Source organism: Etheostoma spectabile, chromosome 16 (assembly GCF_008692095.1).
Source record: "Etheostoma spectabile isolate EspeVRDwgs_2016 chromosome 16, UIUC_Espe_1.0, whole genome shotgun sequence".
In the NCBI taxonomy this organism is placed as follows: domain Eukaryota; kingdom Metazoa; phylum Chordata; class Actinopteri; order Perciformes; family Percidae; genus Etheostoma; species Etheostoma spectabile.
Window position 1 is genome coordinate 16401665 of NC_045748.1, and position 18417 is coordinate 16420081.

General features: G+C 41.6%; 1 protein-coding gene across 5 annotated transcripts in view; it reads right to left on the reverse strand.

Annotated features, from left to right (window-relative positions):
* Positions 1–6: 6 nt before the first annotated feature.
* The window catches only part of sema4d (sema domain, immunoglobulin domain (Ig), transmembrane domain (TM) and short cytoplasmic domain, (semaphorin) 4D), a gene marked incomplete at its 5' end in the record, with an annotated part of 42385 nt that continues 23974 nt past the window's right edge, over positions 7–18417 (reverse strand). Inside the window, 18 exon segments of one of the 5 annotated variants that reach the window (XM_032539902.1) lie at positions 7–241; positions 1092–1183; positions 1392–1604; positions 2781–3005; positions 4784–5155; positions 5412–5458; positions 5641–5810; positions 6572–6684; positions 7055–7277; positions 7523–7679; positions 7802–7977; positions 8886–9037; positions 9754–9870; positions 10035–10128; positions 10225–10323; positions 10429–10491; positions 10592–10737; positions 12140–12273. In XM_032539902.1, coding sequence (XP_032395793.1) covers positions 221–241; positions 1092–1183; positions 1392–1604; positions 2781–3005; positions 4784–5155; positions 5412–5458; positions 5641–5810; positions 6572–6684; positions 7055–7277; positions 7523–7679; positions 7802–7977; positions 8886–9037; positions 9754–9870; positions 10035–10128; positions 10225–10323; positions 10429–10491; positions 10592–10737; positions 12140–12273 — 2614 coding nt within the window. In that variant the 3' untranslated portion in view covers positions 7–220. 5 annotated transcript variants of the gene reach the window in all.

Genomic DNA, 18417 nt, shown 5'->3' on the forward strand with positions numbered 1-18417 from the left:
AACACAATCCTCACAGCCAGGTGAGCCCCCCTTCACAAGCCAGGTGTTGTGAAATCTTTGCCACACGCTGCCTCAAACTCCTACATAAGATATGACACGAAGACATTGCATTCATCGGTTTATGTTTCAGTGTCAAACGGTGAGGTCCACCTGGGATGAGGACCATGTTCACAACCAGATACAGCCAACACAAGTGAAGCTCATGACGTCTTCACAGAGCTCAGTGGCCATCACAGCTTTCCTGTGGAGGGAAAAAAACAGAGCTGTACTATTCAAGTAGAGGACGTAAAAATGTATGAAATGTTAATAAAGGAAGTTAAACTAGCTTGGTTCCTGACCTCTGAATTGCTGCTCACATTTCAGGTTGTATCAGTTATCAAGTAATAATGAAACAAAATGGTACTTCAATCTGAATATCATTCTGAAGTTAGGCTGGTATGAGGAAGCTCGCATGTTTTGTTTTTTTATGTCAAACTTGATGCATGCAAGTAGAACAAATTCATCCACACTTAAAGCGACATGGTCCTATCAGTAGATCTCATGACATGCTCCCAAAAAAAGAAACCGTATATTTAGTGAAAAATGTCACAAGACGTGTGTGCAGAATATATCTTTAGAAGTACCCTTTAGTAATCCCATTAAGTGTTTCCGTATCTTCAACACAATTAGCTAAATGTGGTTAATGGATCATGTGGAACAGAAAATGTGGTTAAATGTAATGCAGTTAAATGGGATGGCTAAAATTAGTTAACAAACAAGCTGCAGGGACAGCTAGTAAATTAGCTGAATAAGTGCATTTCACCTTTTTTTCAAACCTTAATCAAACACCTCATTTAGAAAAAAAGAATAAAAAGATATTATTTATTACACTAAAACGGTTTGTTTCATGGAATATAAAAACAGCTGACTTTAGCGTTGTGTCCCTAACCATTTGCCCCAATTCATCTGGACTTTGAACTACTCTAGTACCTCTTAGGGTGGGGTGGGGGGGGAGAAACTGGCAGAGTTCAGACCACTCGCTTAATTTGAAACACGCATAGCAGGTTAAAACTGCTGGGAGAAAACACACTCATGCACAAACGTAGACCTACCCAGGCCTTTTCCCATCTTTTTAGCAGTTGCTTATGCTCTGTGAGTGCACTTCTCCATTGGTTCAAATCCCTGGATGGGATGCTCTCCTCATCTGTCAAATAACAACGTCTTTAATGGAAATAATGGCAGCGGCAATCCCAAGCACTCCCATTACTTCTCTACATGCATTACTTACAATATATCTCACATTGTTTTGACATACTAAGTTTTAATACACATATTGTCAAGGAAGACAGAACCATAATATTCTACACACTGGACATTTTTTCCTCAGCCATACAAGCATCCGGTCCAGATACCTCCAATAGTGAGGCGGAGGTCCAGCTCTGACACGTCATTTCCCGTGCTGGCCTCAGCGACACACTTGTAATGGGCGTCCTTGATCAGCGGCCCCTCTCGGAGCCAGCTGCTCACTAGTACCTTACTCTGACCCAGCGGCCGGCGGTACTCCATTATGGGGGTGTCCAGACTGTGCCCATTTATTAGCCAGTGGATGTGGACATCACTGGGACCTGAGGGACAGAATAGGACTTCATGTTGACCCCTCTGATGGCCGAGACACGCCTTATAGACACACTGTACATGAAAGGGAATTACTTGCCTTTGATAGGTCCATGTGGTGTTCAAGTTCCAATGAACAGTTTGAGGTGTGACTGAATATACATGCAGTGCAAACGTATATGTATAACGCCTGCTCTCAGGCAGAGTGACTGATCAACCCAGATTCACTGAGTTGTAAGTAGTTTACATAGCATACAGTATGCATGTACAGTATATATAAAATTTGAAGTCATCACAAGTATGATTAACATTTTTCTGTAAATATTTTCAGTATATGCAATGAGTGTATGTTCTAATGTTCGGGCCTCATCAGTAGTTTTAGTTTTTTGCCATTATTATCCCTAATGAGTTCACATTGCTTAAAAAAAGAAAAAAAAAAATGTAAGACAACAAGCCAGTGTTGAAAACATTCAACAAGATTTATTTAGCCTCCCTACCAAGAGCAATAGTCCCAAAACTTCCCCCCCCTATTTATGTACATCCTCAAATGGTATTTTCCATATATACAAATATATTTACACTTGTTTACAGGCACAAAAAAGATCCAGATTGTATTGATTTGCAAGACATTTGAGCCTACAATAACACCCTGGATAAAAAAAGGATCCACTTTAAAATTGTACAGGTTTCATGTCCGACTGCTGTTACATATAATACTATACACAAAACGGTACCTTTTATCAGTGTATAATTGAGAATTGTGAGACAACCGGATCACTGAGAGGCTGACAGTTTAATATTGAATCGTAATACAGTTAGCTTACCAGACACCTAAAATAGAGATGCACAGTTCTCTGTGAATCCCACACCTTGAAGCAAAGGGCTGGCTTGTTTTAAACAATCCAGACACACGCAGGCACACGCAGGCACACGCACACACGCGCACACACGCGCACACACGCGCACACACGCGCGCACACACACACACACACACACACACACACACACACACACACACACACACACACACACACACACACACACACACGGTTAGTTTTTGTTTGGGACATGGTAACATGCAACATGCAGAAAGGAGAGAGAGAGTGAATGAAAAAAGGAGAGTTAGAAAGTGAAAGGTTTTTAGTTCTGGAGGTGTGAGCCGAGTCAATGTCACAGACACCACTCACCCAAAGCCAGGCAGAAGAGCAGGAAGGCCTCCTGGGCATGAACCCCCCAGGCCTGGTCCTTCAGCAGGGGAGGCAACAGTCGCACCTCTGCCTCCCCAGCCTCCACACTGTGGGGCTTGGTGGAGGAAGAAGTGGAAGGACAAGAAGAGGAAGAAGAGGAGGAAGGAAGGGCAGAGGGAGTACTACTTCCAGACAGAGAAGATGAAGTGTCGGCAGGAGAGGAGGCTGTGAGGGAGGGAGTGATGAAAAAAAAAAGAAAAAAAAAAAGAAGAGTATTGAGGAAAATAGGAAATCTAAACACGGGGGTGACATGCAAAACAGACAAGAGGGACACTAACGGGCTAGAATCTTCAAACTAATCTGCTGCAATAAATAAAATAAAAACCAATGAGAAAGATCACAACTACTTACACAGTAGACAAAATATTACCACAGATGTGACTCATCTTAAATAATAATGATCTGAAAAGGATCTAAAACTGACAGTTTCATTAAAAATACAAAATAAAATTAATTTTAAGATCGCTTCCAAGGCTATTTTAGAAAAAGAACAACCAATGATTGAAATCTCCAAGCATCACGTCGTATTTATGTTATCAGATCACATTAGGGAAAAATTACTAGTAGAGGTTAATACGCAGTACCATCAGAGTGGTATCCATGTAGGAATGTCAACTTCACAGAAAAGAAACAAATGAAATGCAGAGCTACTCAACATTGTCACTAGAAGACAACGGTTTGATTTATTCCAGCACTTTTCTATCATGCAAGTCGCCACTTGCAGTTTTTTTTCTGACCATCACTGGGTGAGATTAAGTCCCACATACCAGGTGCTGCAGATGGCAACACTGTACAACAAAGCTAGGCTTTAACGTACTGAGCAAATCTTCCCTGAGAAATTACTGTAATGTTGAAGCATTTACCCAAGTCCAACAGCCGACACGTTACTTTGAGAGAAGAAAAAAAAAGATGCAAAAGCTTCAAGAGATTATATTTCACCCAGGCTTTACAAAACACGACTCCAATTTGGAAAACACCAGGGTAACTTACCAATTTGGTAAACAATGTTTCCAATTTGGAATTTAAGAAATAGCTTTTCTTGCTGGACTAAGCTGAGAGAGTGCAGCTTCTGTGAATACAGTTCTTGCCTTATCATCATAAGCCCTACATCAGGAGTTAAATCTCTACGAAAAAACGCCTGGCTTAAGCCTTGTGATGATTAAACATTGTGTGATACTGTACACTGAACATACTTTTTAGATAGGAGGAAACCATTTTGACTTATAAGTTGTGGGAAGATGCAGCATGAGTGTTGATCCCCTATAAAATAGTCTCTATGCTGAGAGAAACGAAAGCTTCTGGCTAGCAGTAAGGTTAATCTGCATCTGCAAACTGGATGGGCTGAGATTCACATTCCACATCAAAGGGTTTCTCCTGGGACAGGCTGTCGTCTCCAAAAGTGTGGGAGGGGATTTGACCGTTGCCACACTCCGGCTCAGTCTCATACCCGGTGTCACGGAGAGCCCGGAGATTTTGAGTTGTTTGGCTGCCGTTCTGCGTCGGCTGCTCCTTCATGTTATTTTTTTCAGGTGCAGATGCCTCCATCATTAGACCTTCCTCACAGGCCCGATACTCCGTCTGATCGGCGCTCTTGTGACTGCCCAAGAGAGCAGCTCGCAGCCGCAGACAGGGAGCTGGAAGATACTGCATGTAGCAGTTGTATGCCAACGCGGTCAGGAAGAGGAGGAAAAACAGGAGGAAGAGGAAGAGGAGGGCAATGCTGTTGCTGTGCTGCAAATACTCTGCCGCTGGGTCCTGGCTGTCGGGACGCGGAGCGTTGGAGCTCAGGGGAAGACGCTGCTTTGATAGGAACTTGATTGTGCTGCTGGGCGGCGGAGTTAGTGATGAGTCAGTTTGGGGTGGAGAGGTGAACTGGACTGTGGCTGTGAAGCTGGGAGGGGCAAGGGCCGACGTTAGTAGGACTCGGTCTGTCTTACCATTACCTTCAGCTGCATGTGTGCTAGATTTCTCCTGGCTGCCGAGGGTGGTCACGTGGCCTGCCTGGTGCGGGGCTCTGGGCGGGAGGTCCAGAGTGAGGACATATCCAGCCAGGAGCCGGCTAAAGTTCTTCCCAGCAGCGGGGGCCCATTCCACTGACCAGCACTCATAGTGACCTTGATCCTCTGGAGCAACGCTGTAAATAAGGAGGCCGTTTTCGCCTACAAGGTGGAAGCGTGAGGCCTCGGTGAGCACCGAGCCGTTGGATTTCCACAACACCTGGGCTAGGTTGGAGCGTACCAGGCACGGCAGCTCAGCAGAGCTCCCTAGTTTCACTGTCACACGCTGGTAGTCCTTCAGAGACCGGCCTGACGCTACTAGAAAAAAAACAGAAAAAGTAATGACTTTTGGGCCAAGTGAGAGGCTTAGTGTATCCTCCTCAGAACACATGTCCAGCGGAGGGCAATCATACAACCTATCTTACATGTAGAATTGTGATATATGATATTCATTAAGCTCAACTCAAATGTAGCCTTTGGCACACAGCATTCATGTTATTAGGATAATCAGTATGCAGGGGTTTTACATTAAATTACGTGTTATCAGGCCATATGTGAACATGTTGAACCCTACCTGAAGGACACTTGTCTGCGTCACCATTCAGGCTCTGGATTAGCTTCCTGAAAAAACAAAGCATTATTTTCATAGCTATCTAAAATATGTCCATGCACAAATGAGGCAGTATAGCAGGTCAAACTGGATAGAGTATCAGTAAAGACGCATCTCGATGGTGGCTTTGGTTTCAATTCCAGTGTAAATACATGAGCGGGTACAGGTATGAAGGAAAATAAAATAAGATTACCTAAGCCGTTGGCTGGGGGCATCAAAGATATTGACACAGGCAGTGTGAAGGTCCCACGCACAGTATGGGTCTCGAGCCAGGACACAGTCCTCGCAGGACATATACCGGCCACAGAAGGCTGTGGGTGATTGGACTACACCCGAGTCTGAACCAGCATACAGGGATCGTGTCTATGGAAACACAAGGTTGTTCATGTAAATATGCCAAAGAAAGAGTGCGTTACATAAGAAATACATTTACAGATCACTCTGGAATCTGACTAGGTCCTTAACCATACACTAGTCTATACATCACTTTAAAAAAGGAAAATCAGCACAATTGTTGTCTGCAAAAGTCCATAATACAAACTTCAGACAACCATAAACATGCCACAGTAACATGCCGAATGCCGTTCATGCCCTCTTCTTGGTAAATTCCTATCGTGAGTTTTTTCACAGCAGAGTAAACACACACACACACACACACACACACACACACACACACACACACACACACACACACACACACACACACACACACACACACACACACACACACACACACACACACACACACACACACACACACACACACACACACACACACACACACACACACACACTGTGTGTGAGACTTGACTACAAAACACCTCTCTGTGTAATGCCTCACAGTTTAACAACACCACAAACGACACCCTCCAAAATGATCACACAGTTGAATTAACACTTCAACAAAAACTGAACATTAGCATGTCTGTTGTGTAAGACTGCAACTGTTTTTAAACTACACATTTTATCAATTAAACTGGCAACTGAGTGCTGTACACCAACATATAGACAGACTGCCTGTCTATGTGCAGTGTATATCTGCTGAGCTCAAAACACATTTTCTAATTCTTGTGCTACAGGTGTCTCTTCGTACAGTTAGTATGCGTTAGAGTGGACCCACTGACCTCAGAGGACAGCAGCAGGTTCTTGATGGACTCAGAGTTCTTCAGGAGCTGGATCTCCTCCACAATGTGCACTTCTCCTTCATACACCACTGACTTGTGCACGACTCCCTTATCTAAAAAGGTGAGAATGGTCCAATGTCAATCATCCAGCCAAGGGAGGAGCCAGTTCAGCCTTTTAAAAACAAAATATGACAATACGGGATGTACTGAATCATCAGTACATCCCGTATTGTTCTCCGTCTATGCCAGCTTTCATTGGTGTTGTAAACAGACATTAACCACAATTCTTGTGTGTTGAGACATGGCTTTTAAATATTTAACAATTATTTTAAACTGTACAATGAAAAATGTCCAACAACAGCTTGGATAAAATACACATTGTACTGGGGCAAGAGTACTTATAAGTCAGTAACTCAGATATGGAAAGCCTTATTTATACCAGTCTAAATTCGAAATGTTTATTAATAACTAATGTGTTCTTACCTGTTCCAGTGAAGATGACGTCGTAAATGTTTCCATCGAGTGCACGGACCCTCTCCACAACGATCTGAGTGTAGTTGACATCTTTGGTGATGAGGCGAGGCCTGTTGCCGATGGGCAGGACGGGGTCCTCTAGCAGGGGGTGGTCCTTGACAAACTGAAGGGTCTTGTCTGGCAGGTGGAGAGAGCTGCTGATGTTCTGCCGTCGCATTTGGTTGTTAATACACTGGTGGAGGAAAAGGGCAGGCAGGACACATTAAATATGTATTATAAGTATGTTCACACCCGTCCGTCTATGAAAAACAACACGAGACAAGAACTGGAATAAACGGATATCTTTCCTATGTAGTCATTTTCTTTTTACATCTGCATTTTCATTACACAATAAAGCCTTTCCTGGATAGTTTGCCAAGCATTTACACTAAACTGAGCTCAGGTCTTCATTATTGGAGCTGTGTTAAAGGTACTCACTGCTCCAGGACGTGGAGAAGGAGTGATGCCGTTGTACCGGACCCACTTGGTGTGGGACTGCTCCACTGTGGCCTTCTGCATGTACTTGCCCTTGGAAAAGACTTCTTCCACGGCTGTCATGTTGTAAGCGCACACTGCTGACAAGCCCACGTTACCCCTGGGGGGAGAGAATAATGACGGGAAGGGAAGATAAGTGAATTTGAAGGACCTGCACTATATTGACATTTTCCCCTTTCTGACCCCTACTGATACCCTTCTCAAGATCTTCAAATCACTGACCACTGGGAGGTGAAGACCCCGTAGATGACTGTGTCCCTCCAGTTTGCCCCCTTCAGGATGAAGACATCATGTACTACATTGAAAACAAAGTTGAGCTCAGGCATGGAGCACACCAGCTTGGCTTTCAGGAAAGACGTCCATTTCTTCTGCAGAGTGCGCTGCCCCCCGAGGTCGCCCTGTGGGAGAGAGGTTTAACAGCACATTAGGCGGTGGAGGGACAGAGGCAGAGGAAATGGGCGATGGCAGACGTAAGAATGCATGCAAGGGTGTATTTTCCCCTGGGAGATTCGCTTAAAAAGCACAAAGTGCTGCAAGTGCTTGGCAGAACTTTTGCCCAGTCAATATAGTTTTTTGGTTAATATCTATTGTTCACAGTTAATATTCTCCTTAAAAGACACTAAAATTGAACATTGGTTAAAGAAAAGACAGTGAAGCACAGCGCTCTTTGTAATTAATGTTAATCAAAGTCTGATATATAATTAATGATGAGATAATGTAAATAACTGCTGTGTCTTCTTTCAAATTAGTCTCCTGGCTTTTACAAAAACATATAAATTGTATCACAGTTTATTACTAATTGATCCTTTCTAGGAGTTCAGTTTTGGCCATCAGTGGTGATATGGGATGGAAACGTCAGATGTAACAGACTTGTGAATAATGCCTGAACAGCTGCTCACTAAAACATTCTTTTATTTCAACAATCTTTTATTTTGCATTATTCATTTTTTTTGTTCTTCAAACAGACAGTGTGATAATTATGATGTACGGGGAGAGATAGTCTGTTGAAGTTTGGTACAAAGCTAAACTTTCTACATATTGTCTCATACAAAAACAAAACAACATGGTAGAGCCTTTTGGGAAGTGAAAAAAAAGATCTCTTTGTGCACAGTTATGTAATGTACACTACCGTTAGCTGTAGAAACAGGTAGTTTTAGAGACCAAATGCTCTGTTTGGGTCAGATCAGGAGAAGAGACATAAGATAACGGAAGGAGGGAGAAGGACATGCACACACCGACAGCAGGTGGATTGGGGCTAAAGAGGGTTGCTGCTGGTGAGTGCAGATGGTACATGACGTGTACTGACCTTACAGACGCGTGCCACTCGGGGGATGAGCAGCTTGCCAAAGAATTCATACTCCACTGACACCTCGGTGAAGAAGTAGTAGATTTTATCGTCCTCGCCATCTACTCTGTTACTCCCTTCACTAATCACATCAGCAAATACAAAACTGGGCTCTGCAAAAAAAAAGCAGGGTGGAGAAAGAGGGAGAGAAAGGCATCGGTTAAGAAAGAATAGGAGGATTGATGTGCTACTGTAAAAAGCCTCATTGTGTTTAGAAAGCTTTAGAAACTTATTTTGAACAAATAAAATAAATAAAAAAAGTTAAATAATTTAATGCTGGCCTGATATCAAGTTGCTCAAAGAATTAAATTGAATTAGCAACAGCTGATACGACCTTCTGCTGGCAACGTTTGCAATTGTATTTGGTGAAAGCAACAGTCAGCGGCAGATGCAAATGAGAAGCTATTACCTGAATGTTTTGTACACTGCTCTTTGCTAACGAGAAAGAGCAAAATCTGTGTAATTAGTCGACCTCTCAGCGTCTGAACTCCAAGTCACTAATATCAGTGTGACCAAATCATTTTACACATTGTCACACTGTAATTTTCACTTGCATGTGTGAGCAAAATGCTCGCACAATAGGATGTCTTAAAAAGAGGGCAGCGCTGCAACACTAGCAGGTTGAGGTGGATGAACATGGTGGAGTAAAGAAAGGATCAGATTATGATGCGTTTTCATTTGAGCCAATACTGATCCAGTAAAACAAGTCTTGCTCGGCCCAGATGCCGATCCTTAGGTTCGGCTCGGGGCATCTCTACCAGGCACAACATGTCATTTCATCCATTACTTTATTCAAGATGTTCACTTGTCACATATTGTCCCAACTCACCATTGAGCCATGATGTGGAGTACTCTGTCCTCAGCAGGGACTGGGATGGAGAGTACCTGGATATAATCGGTTCACTGCCTAAGAAGTTATAAGCTGTCCCCGAGTACAGCTCTCCATCTGATAGAAAAACAGGGAATAATAAAACAAAAGTAATTTGTTGTCCAGCGACTCCATTTTGCCTCCCAAAAAATAACAGATTGCGGATTATTATGCATTTTTACAGTGGGGTTGACAACCAAAAGAGCGCATTGTGAAACGAAATAAAACTGGCCTCAACTCACCAACCATGACGGTAGTAAAGCTTTGTGACGGGTCAAAAGAGCACTTTCCCCGGCCATCTTCAGGCCGACCACCCAACGAAAAGTCAGCGAGGTTCTGAAGAAAGTTCAGGATTAAATTTCAGTTAAAGGTTGCCGCGATGATTGGCGAGGCCAAGCACATGTTTATTTGTGGCCATGAGCATGAACCTACCAAGTGGTCACACTGAGGTTGAAAGGCGTGCGTGCCGCAGACATACAGCTGCTTGTCGTCTACGACTTGGAGCACTCGAATGTAGTTTAGACAATCCCTCTGGAAAGCAACAATCAAGAAACAAATTAGAACACACTGATATTTCTTAATAGACTATTTATTTCCCAAAAACGAGTAATAGTAATAAACAATTATTAAACAGACCTCTCTTGATTTTCCTTTTTGAGTGCACATCAACATGTGATTTTCTGCAACTGTCCACTGAACCTTAAAATGGTTAAAAACAACAAAAAAAAGAAAATCAGAATTCAATTTTTACTATTTTAATTTTCTCTGGTTTTCACAAATCTTATTCGTGTTTTGATACCTTGTTGTGTTTGACCGTCACGTTCTTCTTGCTGAGTTCAAAGATGGCCTCCCTGGCTCCCACATACAGCGCATCCCTATCCTCACTCAGCAACAGCGTGGAGTAGTTGAAGATCGCAGGCTCTGAAAACTCCATCAGATCTAAATCTGAGCACAAAACCATTGAAAAACGTTCATTTAACATTCGGAAAACATTTTCCTTAAAATGTGTATTTAACGGTATTAAGAATTGAATCAAAGCTGCCATAATAAATATTTTTTACAGTAACAATGGTATGTAATGTGAAAAGAGTCACTTGCAGTGATAAACCCACAGAGAATTATCACCAAACTCCACCACACATTAATCAGGTGGTTATTACATGCCTGCTCGATATATAATTCTCAAACGAAGATGTTAGAGACACATTTCCGCCTCTCTGAGTGAGCGTGTCTCTTGTTATACTCAGTGTTGTGATTGATGGCAAATGCAGTGGAGCGCTTGTGTCTGGCAGTCTTTGGTTATGCCAGGTGCAAGTAGGTTCGGGTTGCAGGTGCCTGGACATAAACACCACAATGATGAAAGCAAATACCCTCACTGATTGACTGAAACAGTGACTGTGCCACAGTGAGTGGAGAAAACTTTGTTAAGGGGTGAGCTGCGCTGGTTCTCACATAGTTACTGGAGCTATTTATGTAAATGGAGGCATGCAAACAGAACTTCCACCGGACGCCTGAGCGCTCTAACTTGAAACCTGTGGTGAGACTGAGGTTAGCCTGAGAAAACAGGTGTCCCCTAACTATCTATTGTGAAACTTAAGTTGAAAGAGTTCTGTATATCTATATCTCAATGTCTATATCTATATAGTAAGAAGGCTCAGTTCAGTTGCATTGCTAGTGGAGCTACTGAACCTTACGTTAATGGCTCTTGTTTCTTGTTTTAAGATTGTGTAAACTCATAAATACCAAGTCAGACTATTACGTGGGACTTCCTTAAACCGAGGGCTTGTAGACTCTCGGTGACTCAAGCGCGTTTTCGATTTAAAACAGCCCAGGGGTTTCAGAAGATCATTTACCACAAGCGGTTTAGATTTCTGAGTATGGGGTTTACGGCAAAAAGGACACAGAAATATACAAACAAACCTTTAACAACTACTATATTAAATATTTGATTAGCTGATACATTTATAAATGGATTGAATAGAGAAGCAAAATAATGACAAACAGCAATTCAGAGTTACCAGAGCCAAAATCTTTAATGCATTTGATATCTTTTCTGTATTAATATTAGAAGAAGTACAGGATCACTTGTGCCATTATTAGCAACTGTTTGGCCTTTTTACCTAATGAATGGTCAAAACCTTAAACAGTTTATACAGTTTACTTATTTCATGTATGTTGTATGTATGTATATATTTTTTTTCCTAGTATCTCATTTATGTTTATATTCTGTGTTGTGTGACTGATGTACGTGTGCTGCTGTAACACCGTAATTTCCCATTTCTCTCTATCTCTTTATCTTTCAGTTAATTAACAGATCTGCCAGAAATATAACGATATCCAGGCTTACCTTGGTGTCTCCAAGAGGTTCGAGGCACAGCGTGGGGTCCATGGGTGGAGACCTCTAGGAGCAGCCCCAGAAACACTCCCAACACACCAAATCCCATATTAGACTCTGATAACTTCGGAACTGTGAAGTTTCCTCTGCAAGGCAAAAAAAGTAGAAGCAAAACAGTCAAACCTGACCTCTTTTAAGGATGTGGAAATAAACAAGTTCCCCACAGGCTGATCTTATCACGCAGCACAGACACTAAAAAGGGGCTGGCATCAAATCAAATTCCTTCATACTGAAAGCTGAAAGGACCGATTCATCCTCTTTGGTATAGCTTACTTAGTAAGGTTAGTAAAGCCCATTACACACATTTGAATCAATGGAAGAAGATATGTGGGATAGAAATTGAACAATAAAACATAAAAAGCATTGGTGACATTTTATTTGTGAAACAGAGATGATATTTCTCATGTGAAGACAGAGCTGCAAATATTAATCAATTGGTCAATGGAAAGAAAATTAATCGCTTTGGTTTTTCAAGCAAACATGACAACAGCAAAGTATTCTTTGCCATATATACACAACAGTCAATTCATATCTTTGTGTTTGGACCGTAGAACCGTGATGGCCATTTTTCACACACACGCTGCTTTTAAAAAAAAATATAAGATAAATAAATCATCAATTAAATCGAGAAAATAATCTCCAGATTAGGTGTTGATGAAAATCTTTTTGGTATGTGGTAAAATATTTTTGTGTGTGCTTTATTTGTATGGGTATTTTAAGAAAATGGGGTAAACTTCATTCAGCTAAGAACGCCACATTAAACCATGGAACAAATGCTACTCATGTCCTCTCTCCTTCATGCTTGAATCAGCAGTCATTTTTTAACACACCGCAAAAAAAAGGAAGAAAACTATTCACCTGAGTTCAGAAACAACTGACATTTAAAATTTCCATCCTTTCATTACAGTGTTCACCTAAAGGCTCTCTAATAAATGACTGGTTGCTTTTGGAACTTTTTCATTTCAGAAATGTTAAATAAAGCAGGAAAACAGATGGGTGTGAAGTTCCATGTGAATGAAGAATCAGACTGGGGGCAGTGAGGGGGAAAGAGAGAGAGGGCTGCAGCACATGACGGCCTGAACTAACACGACTTACAGTGGCAGAAAAACACCAGCCACACACACACACACACACACACACACACACACACACACACACACACACACACACACACACACCACACAACACACACACACACCACACACACACACACACACACACACACACACAACACACACACCACACACACACACAACACACACACACACACACACACACACACACACACACACACAACAAACACAACACCACACAGACACACCACACACACACACACACACACACACACACACACACACACACACACACACCACTTCAGTTGATTGTTGGTATGTGCGTTGGTATGCAACAACTTACCACGTCAGGCTTAAGAAAAATCTGTTTTTTTGAAAACGTATTATTCTGCGCTGCACTATTGTTGAGACATATAATAGGTGTATCCGTTTGCCTCGGGTGATGATGACAATGACGACAGCATTCCTGGTAGCCATCAGCTCTTATCAGAAGCAGGTGTCGTTTTCCATTTATCCAATTTGTGAAGCACTGGGATCTTTTTGCCTTTCAACAGCTCTCTCCTTGTACATTCATGTCAGGATGTTTGTGACAAGGACTCCATTATGCTGCTCTGTGCTATTTGAGGAAGCATTTCTGCGTATTAATCGTGACAGGTTATAAAATACAAAACAATGCCACAGTTGTCACAATAAAAATTTAGGACGAGTAGGCTACATGACTATCTTGAAATGCTGTGCATTTTATTTTGGAAGAGATGCCACTCAAATAGAGAAGATTCAATCACTGTAGTTAATATGTTTGTACTTTCAGTCAGTAATTTTGATTAAAATTATGTGATATTCTCTGGTTGAAAAAAAACATCTTTCCAGTTGCCGGTTTCAGGTCAGCAGAAATGCTGGGAGGGAAAAAAGATCATGCTTTAAAGCTTTAGTAAAATATTAAAATAAATCTCTAAATCTGTTCTCAATCCTGCTTGTAATACGTGCAAGGTTTGCCAAATTTACTGCAATGCAGGGCACATGAAAAATAATCTTTAGGTCAATTTTCATGACCATCAACTAAATTCATTCTAACATGGACAGAAGAGTGATAACCTTTCGATTTGTTAATAACATCAACAATGAAATGGATTTAACTCACAAAGTGATTAATTGACGTCATTCAATTGTAAGACTCAAATGCTTCCTGTCTCTTGATCCAATCATGTGAAAGGGGCAGAATGGGACGTGTCAGCACAACTGCAGCTTTGTACCCTGACTTTTCTCCCGTTTAACACAACTGAAGTTATTTTTTTAATATTATCAAAGAGGACTCTGAAGGCCAGGTGGCTCTGGTCAGTCAGCTGCATGCAGTTCTCTGAGGAAGTAAAGTGATCTGGTGTAGATCAGGTAATTCTGGTTTTCTACAACGTGCTCAAAAGAAGCTTAAATACCCGCAGCACACCTCCGCAAAATGGGTGGGCCGGCGAGGCAAATAAGGGGATAAAAGGTTATCGGATGTCTTGTAAGATGAGGATTGAGATAACAAAACTTTTCTCTCACAGAAACCAACAGGCAGTCTCCCTCATCGCTCTCTCATGACACAGTAATGTGGATTTAACAGGCATTCAAGTTACTGAAAGGAACTGTGTTCATTTAAAGTGGCTCAAGGAAGTCCAAGTGAATAGAAATGATATACAAGATAGGATCTCACAGAGAAAATGTAGTGTTTTTTCTTTTTTAAATTAGGTCATTTGTCTTCATTTAAAATTTTCTAACCAAAATTACAGAACAACTGCGACAACAAGAAAAATAAATCATTGTCAACCCCTTTTTAGTGACCTAGTAGCACCACTGTCGCTCATCCTACTCAAATATAGGTTAGTAATCAGTTACCCAGCCGAGGGGGAGATATATCATGTAGCACAGCACGTTCAGACAATCAATGAGGGCCACCACAACTAGAGAAAACGATAATTCGTTATTGATGTGGTTGTAAATAGGAATAAATTACCCCAGAGGTATGACCCTCCTAATACCAGGAGTATTTGTGAGGGTTTTCACCAACTAAATCTGGCAAAGATGGAATTCCATCCCAGATTCAGTCAGAGCCATGGACTCCACTCTGCTAAAGAGTGGGTCATACACACAAGGACCTATTGTTTGCTGAAGATGAGGGTAGTCTCCACGCCTCTCCACCACCCACCTCCCCCATCACATCATCACCACTGCAGAGTGGGCGACAATGAACACACACACACAAAGAGAGAGAGAGAGAGAGAGAGAGAGAAGAGCAAAGAAGAGAGAAAAGCATCACTTCTCCCTCTCATCCAGTTCTTTTACAGTCTCGCCAATCTAAATGCCAGGGCAGCTTAGCCTTGAGCCAAGCCAGTGTTTTCAAAGATCACACAAGCCCATGAGATCTAGGTCTGGAAGCATCACATAAAAGATGATCCAGAAACTGTCTCATGACGGCAGGAGAATCTCTTAAACAGAGACAGGGAGGAAAAAAGGGAGTGACATAGGCACAATGTGAATGTAGGAGATAATACTGAATCCATGAAAAAGAAAAAACACTGGACAGACTACATTTCTCTGTTTTTGGCTTGCTTCCTATAGCTGCACACTGCCTAAATAAAAGCCTCAAACTAGATACATCCCTCTATCAATCTTACCACTCTGAGCCCCATCAAGGGCAAAGCTTTAAAAAAAAGCTTCAAACTGCTTTGAGAGTCAGTGTTACAGTAGCAGAAAGAGCAAACTGGCAGCTAACCTATACTGCTGAGAGATTTAGAGGAGTGGTCACACTGGCCTGGGATATTTAAGACGGTGACCATGCTGGCAGGTCTCTTTGAGCCCTTTGTGTTCCTCTCTCAGCTCCTTTGGCTGAGCAGGAGGTTGACACCTGCTTGGGGCCTTGGGGTTCCCAGCACTGCGCTGTTAACTGGGCACAGACATTGGCAGGCTGCCCACTGAGGACAGGGCACAGAGAGGGGGAAACTGGAGCTCTGCCTATCTGTGCACAAGAACTAGGAATGTGTTAGTGAGTAGGAGAGTAAGAGAGAAAGAGAGAAAATGTTACCTGGAAAGTGATTTATTGACCAACACAAATCATTAGGGGTGTACCAACCATTTCATTTTAAATCGAGGCTGGTCATCAGAATAAATCATTGTTTACCCAGATTTAAATGCTGGGTGGGGGGCTTGCAGCTACGCACTTGTTTTTCCTTTTCGGGACACACTGTTGGCTAATTACACATAACCGCAATGACAATGAATCACCAAGGCAACCCACTACAACTACAGTCTTCCCTAACACGTAATCTATGTACAAAAACAATATATAGCCAGTTTTAAAGGAAAATAACTTAAGTTTGTTTGCACTTATTACTTAAGGCAGAGCAGTGGCCTTTTAAAATAATAACTATTTATAAAACACAAAGTGCTTCACAAGACAATAACATGGTCAACCAACAATGATAAAAAAAAAGATACAGACTGGCATCTTCAGAGAAAATCTTAGTTTAAAGGCAAACAGGTGTACAACATGTATCTGCAGGATTGTAATTAAAGAGGAAATCCTAGCGAGAAACCCACTTAAAATGCTCAGTAAAATGTTGAGGCAGCATAGAAAGTCAACGGACTACAGAGAGAACTGTGATGGAGACGAATACAGGTCATTTTGGAGTAAGCTAAAACATTTAAGTCCAAGCAGGTGTGGGAAATATTAAGGACAAGCTGACAGTTATCCTGTGTTATATAAACCCACCCCTCCTGGTTCAGGGTCTTCCCTGAATGTGTGTCTGGTACAGCAGCGCTAGTTACTCTACTCCTGTCACAGGATGTAAATACAGTGACAGCAATTAAAAAAGGAGGACCTTTCCACCCAAATAACTGATCAGGATAGGGTCTAAATCCGTACGGTGCATGCATTGTTGCTATAAATGGGAGAAATATGATACTGAACAGTTAATCAAAACTCCTGTTACCACACAGAGTTGACCATAAATGTAATTTGGAATTGGCACCTCAGCAGTGTTGATGGACTGGCTTCATTCAAAAGAATGCAGGGCTCAAGTTGGTCTGAACATTGATTAAGTTATTTGATTTTATTGGTGCCAATTGCCATCTGTTAAAATAGTAAAAAAAAATAAAAGTGCTTGGGAAAGTTGTGAGGGAAATAGTTAAAGTGGAAAGACGCTGTATCAACTAAACCAACCTTATGTGACTCAAGGATAAATTCCCTGATGAAATGTTAGGGTATTGGCTTCACCACTTGCCACATCTTTTCCAATGCAGAGAGTTCAGAAAAGAAGCTCCACATCCTGTGAGCAGAGATACAGAGTGTGATGGAGGGTGATGTGAAGGAGTTGGACATTCAGTGCCTGCCAACTACTCCAACCCCTCGCTTCTTTTCCCCTCACTGGCTCTCTTTTCCATGTACTCATCAGCATCAATGCACAGAGTTGCTCTTCTCCCTCTGCTGCAGCAAGCCAAGAGGCTGCTACTCATTTTCTTTTCAGCTCCGTTTGATGCAATAATACTAACAGTCCTAACCATGTACAAACACTGTGTAATGGGAAATGTGCTTTAAGTAGTTCATTTGGTGGAAAGAATGTCTCTTTTGGCAGTTCAGAATGACATTTCTATAGTGTGCTGTGCACTAATCTTTGCTCTAAGTTGCTCACATTCCTCCTAGAGAAAACAACTTCTGCTGTTGTCACACCTTCATGTAAAGGTTTAAAACGATTATAAATTCAGCACAGTCTACCCTCTTTGATATACATGCCCTGCAATTTTTTCATGGATTAAACAATTTCCACTCGTAACAGAATCCCCAACACTGAGGACAAACATTTTGTTGTATGGCTGCTGACTTAAACAGGACCATCTGTGGGAATGGTGATAAAACAGCACTGACAACGTATGCTAATGAGGGTGCTTTGCTGAAGGATTTCTAATAAACCTGTCACATAGTTTGATATCATAACTGGTACTAATGTAATGATCACGGGACTGTTAGTGAATATTTCTGGATATTTTTATGAAAGCACAGGTCACATTTTTTTAAATTTATATATTTCTTTAAATATATAAATATATATAAAAATGACTAAATATTTAAATATATTTGGCAATTTGTTTTTAAAATCTTTTTTTTTTTTTTTTCAGTGTCTC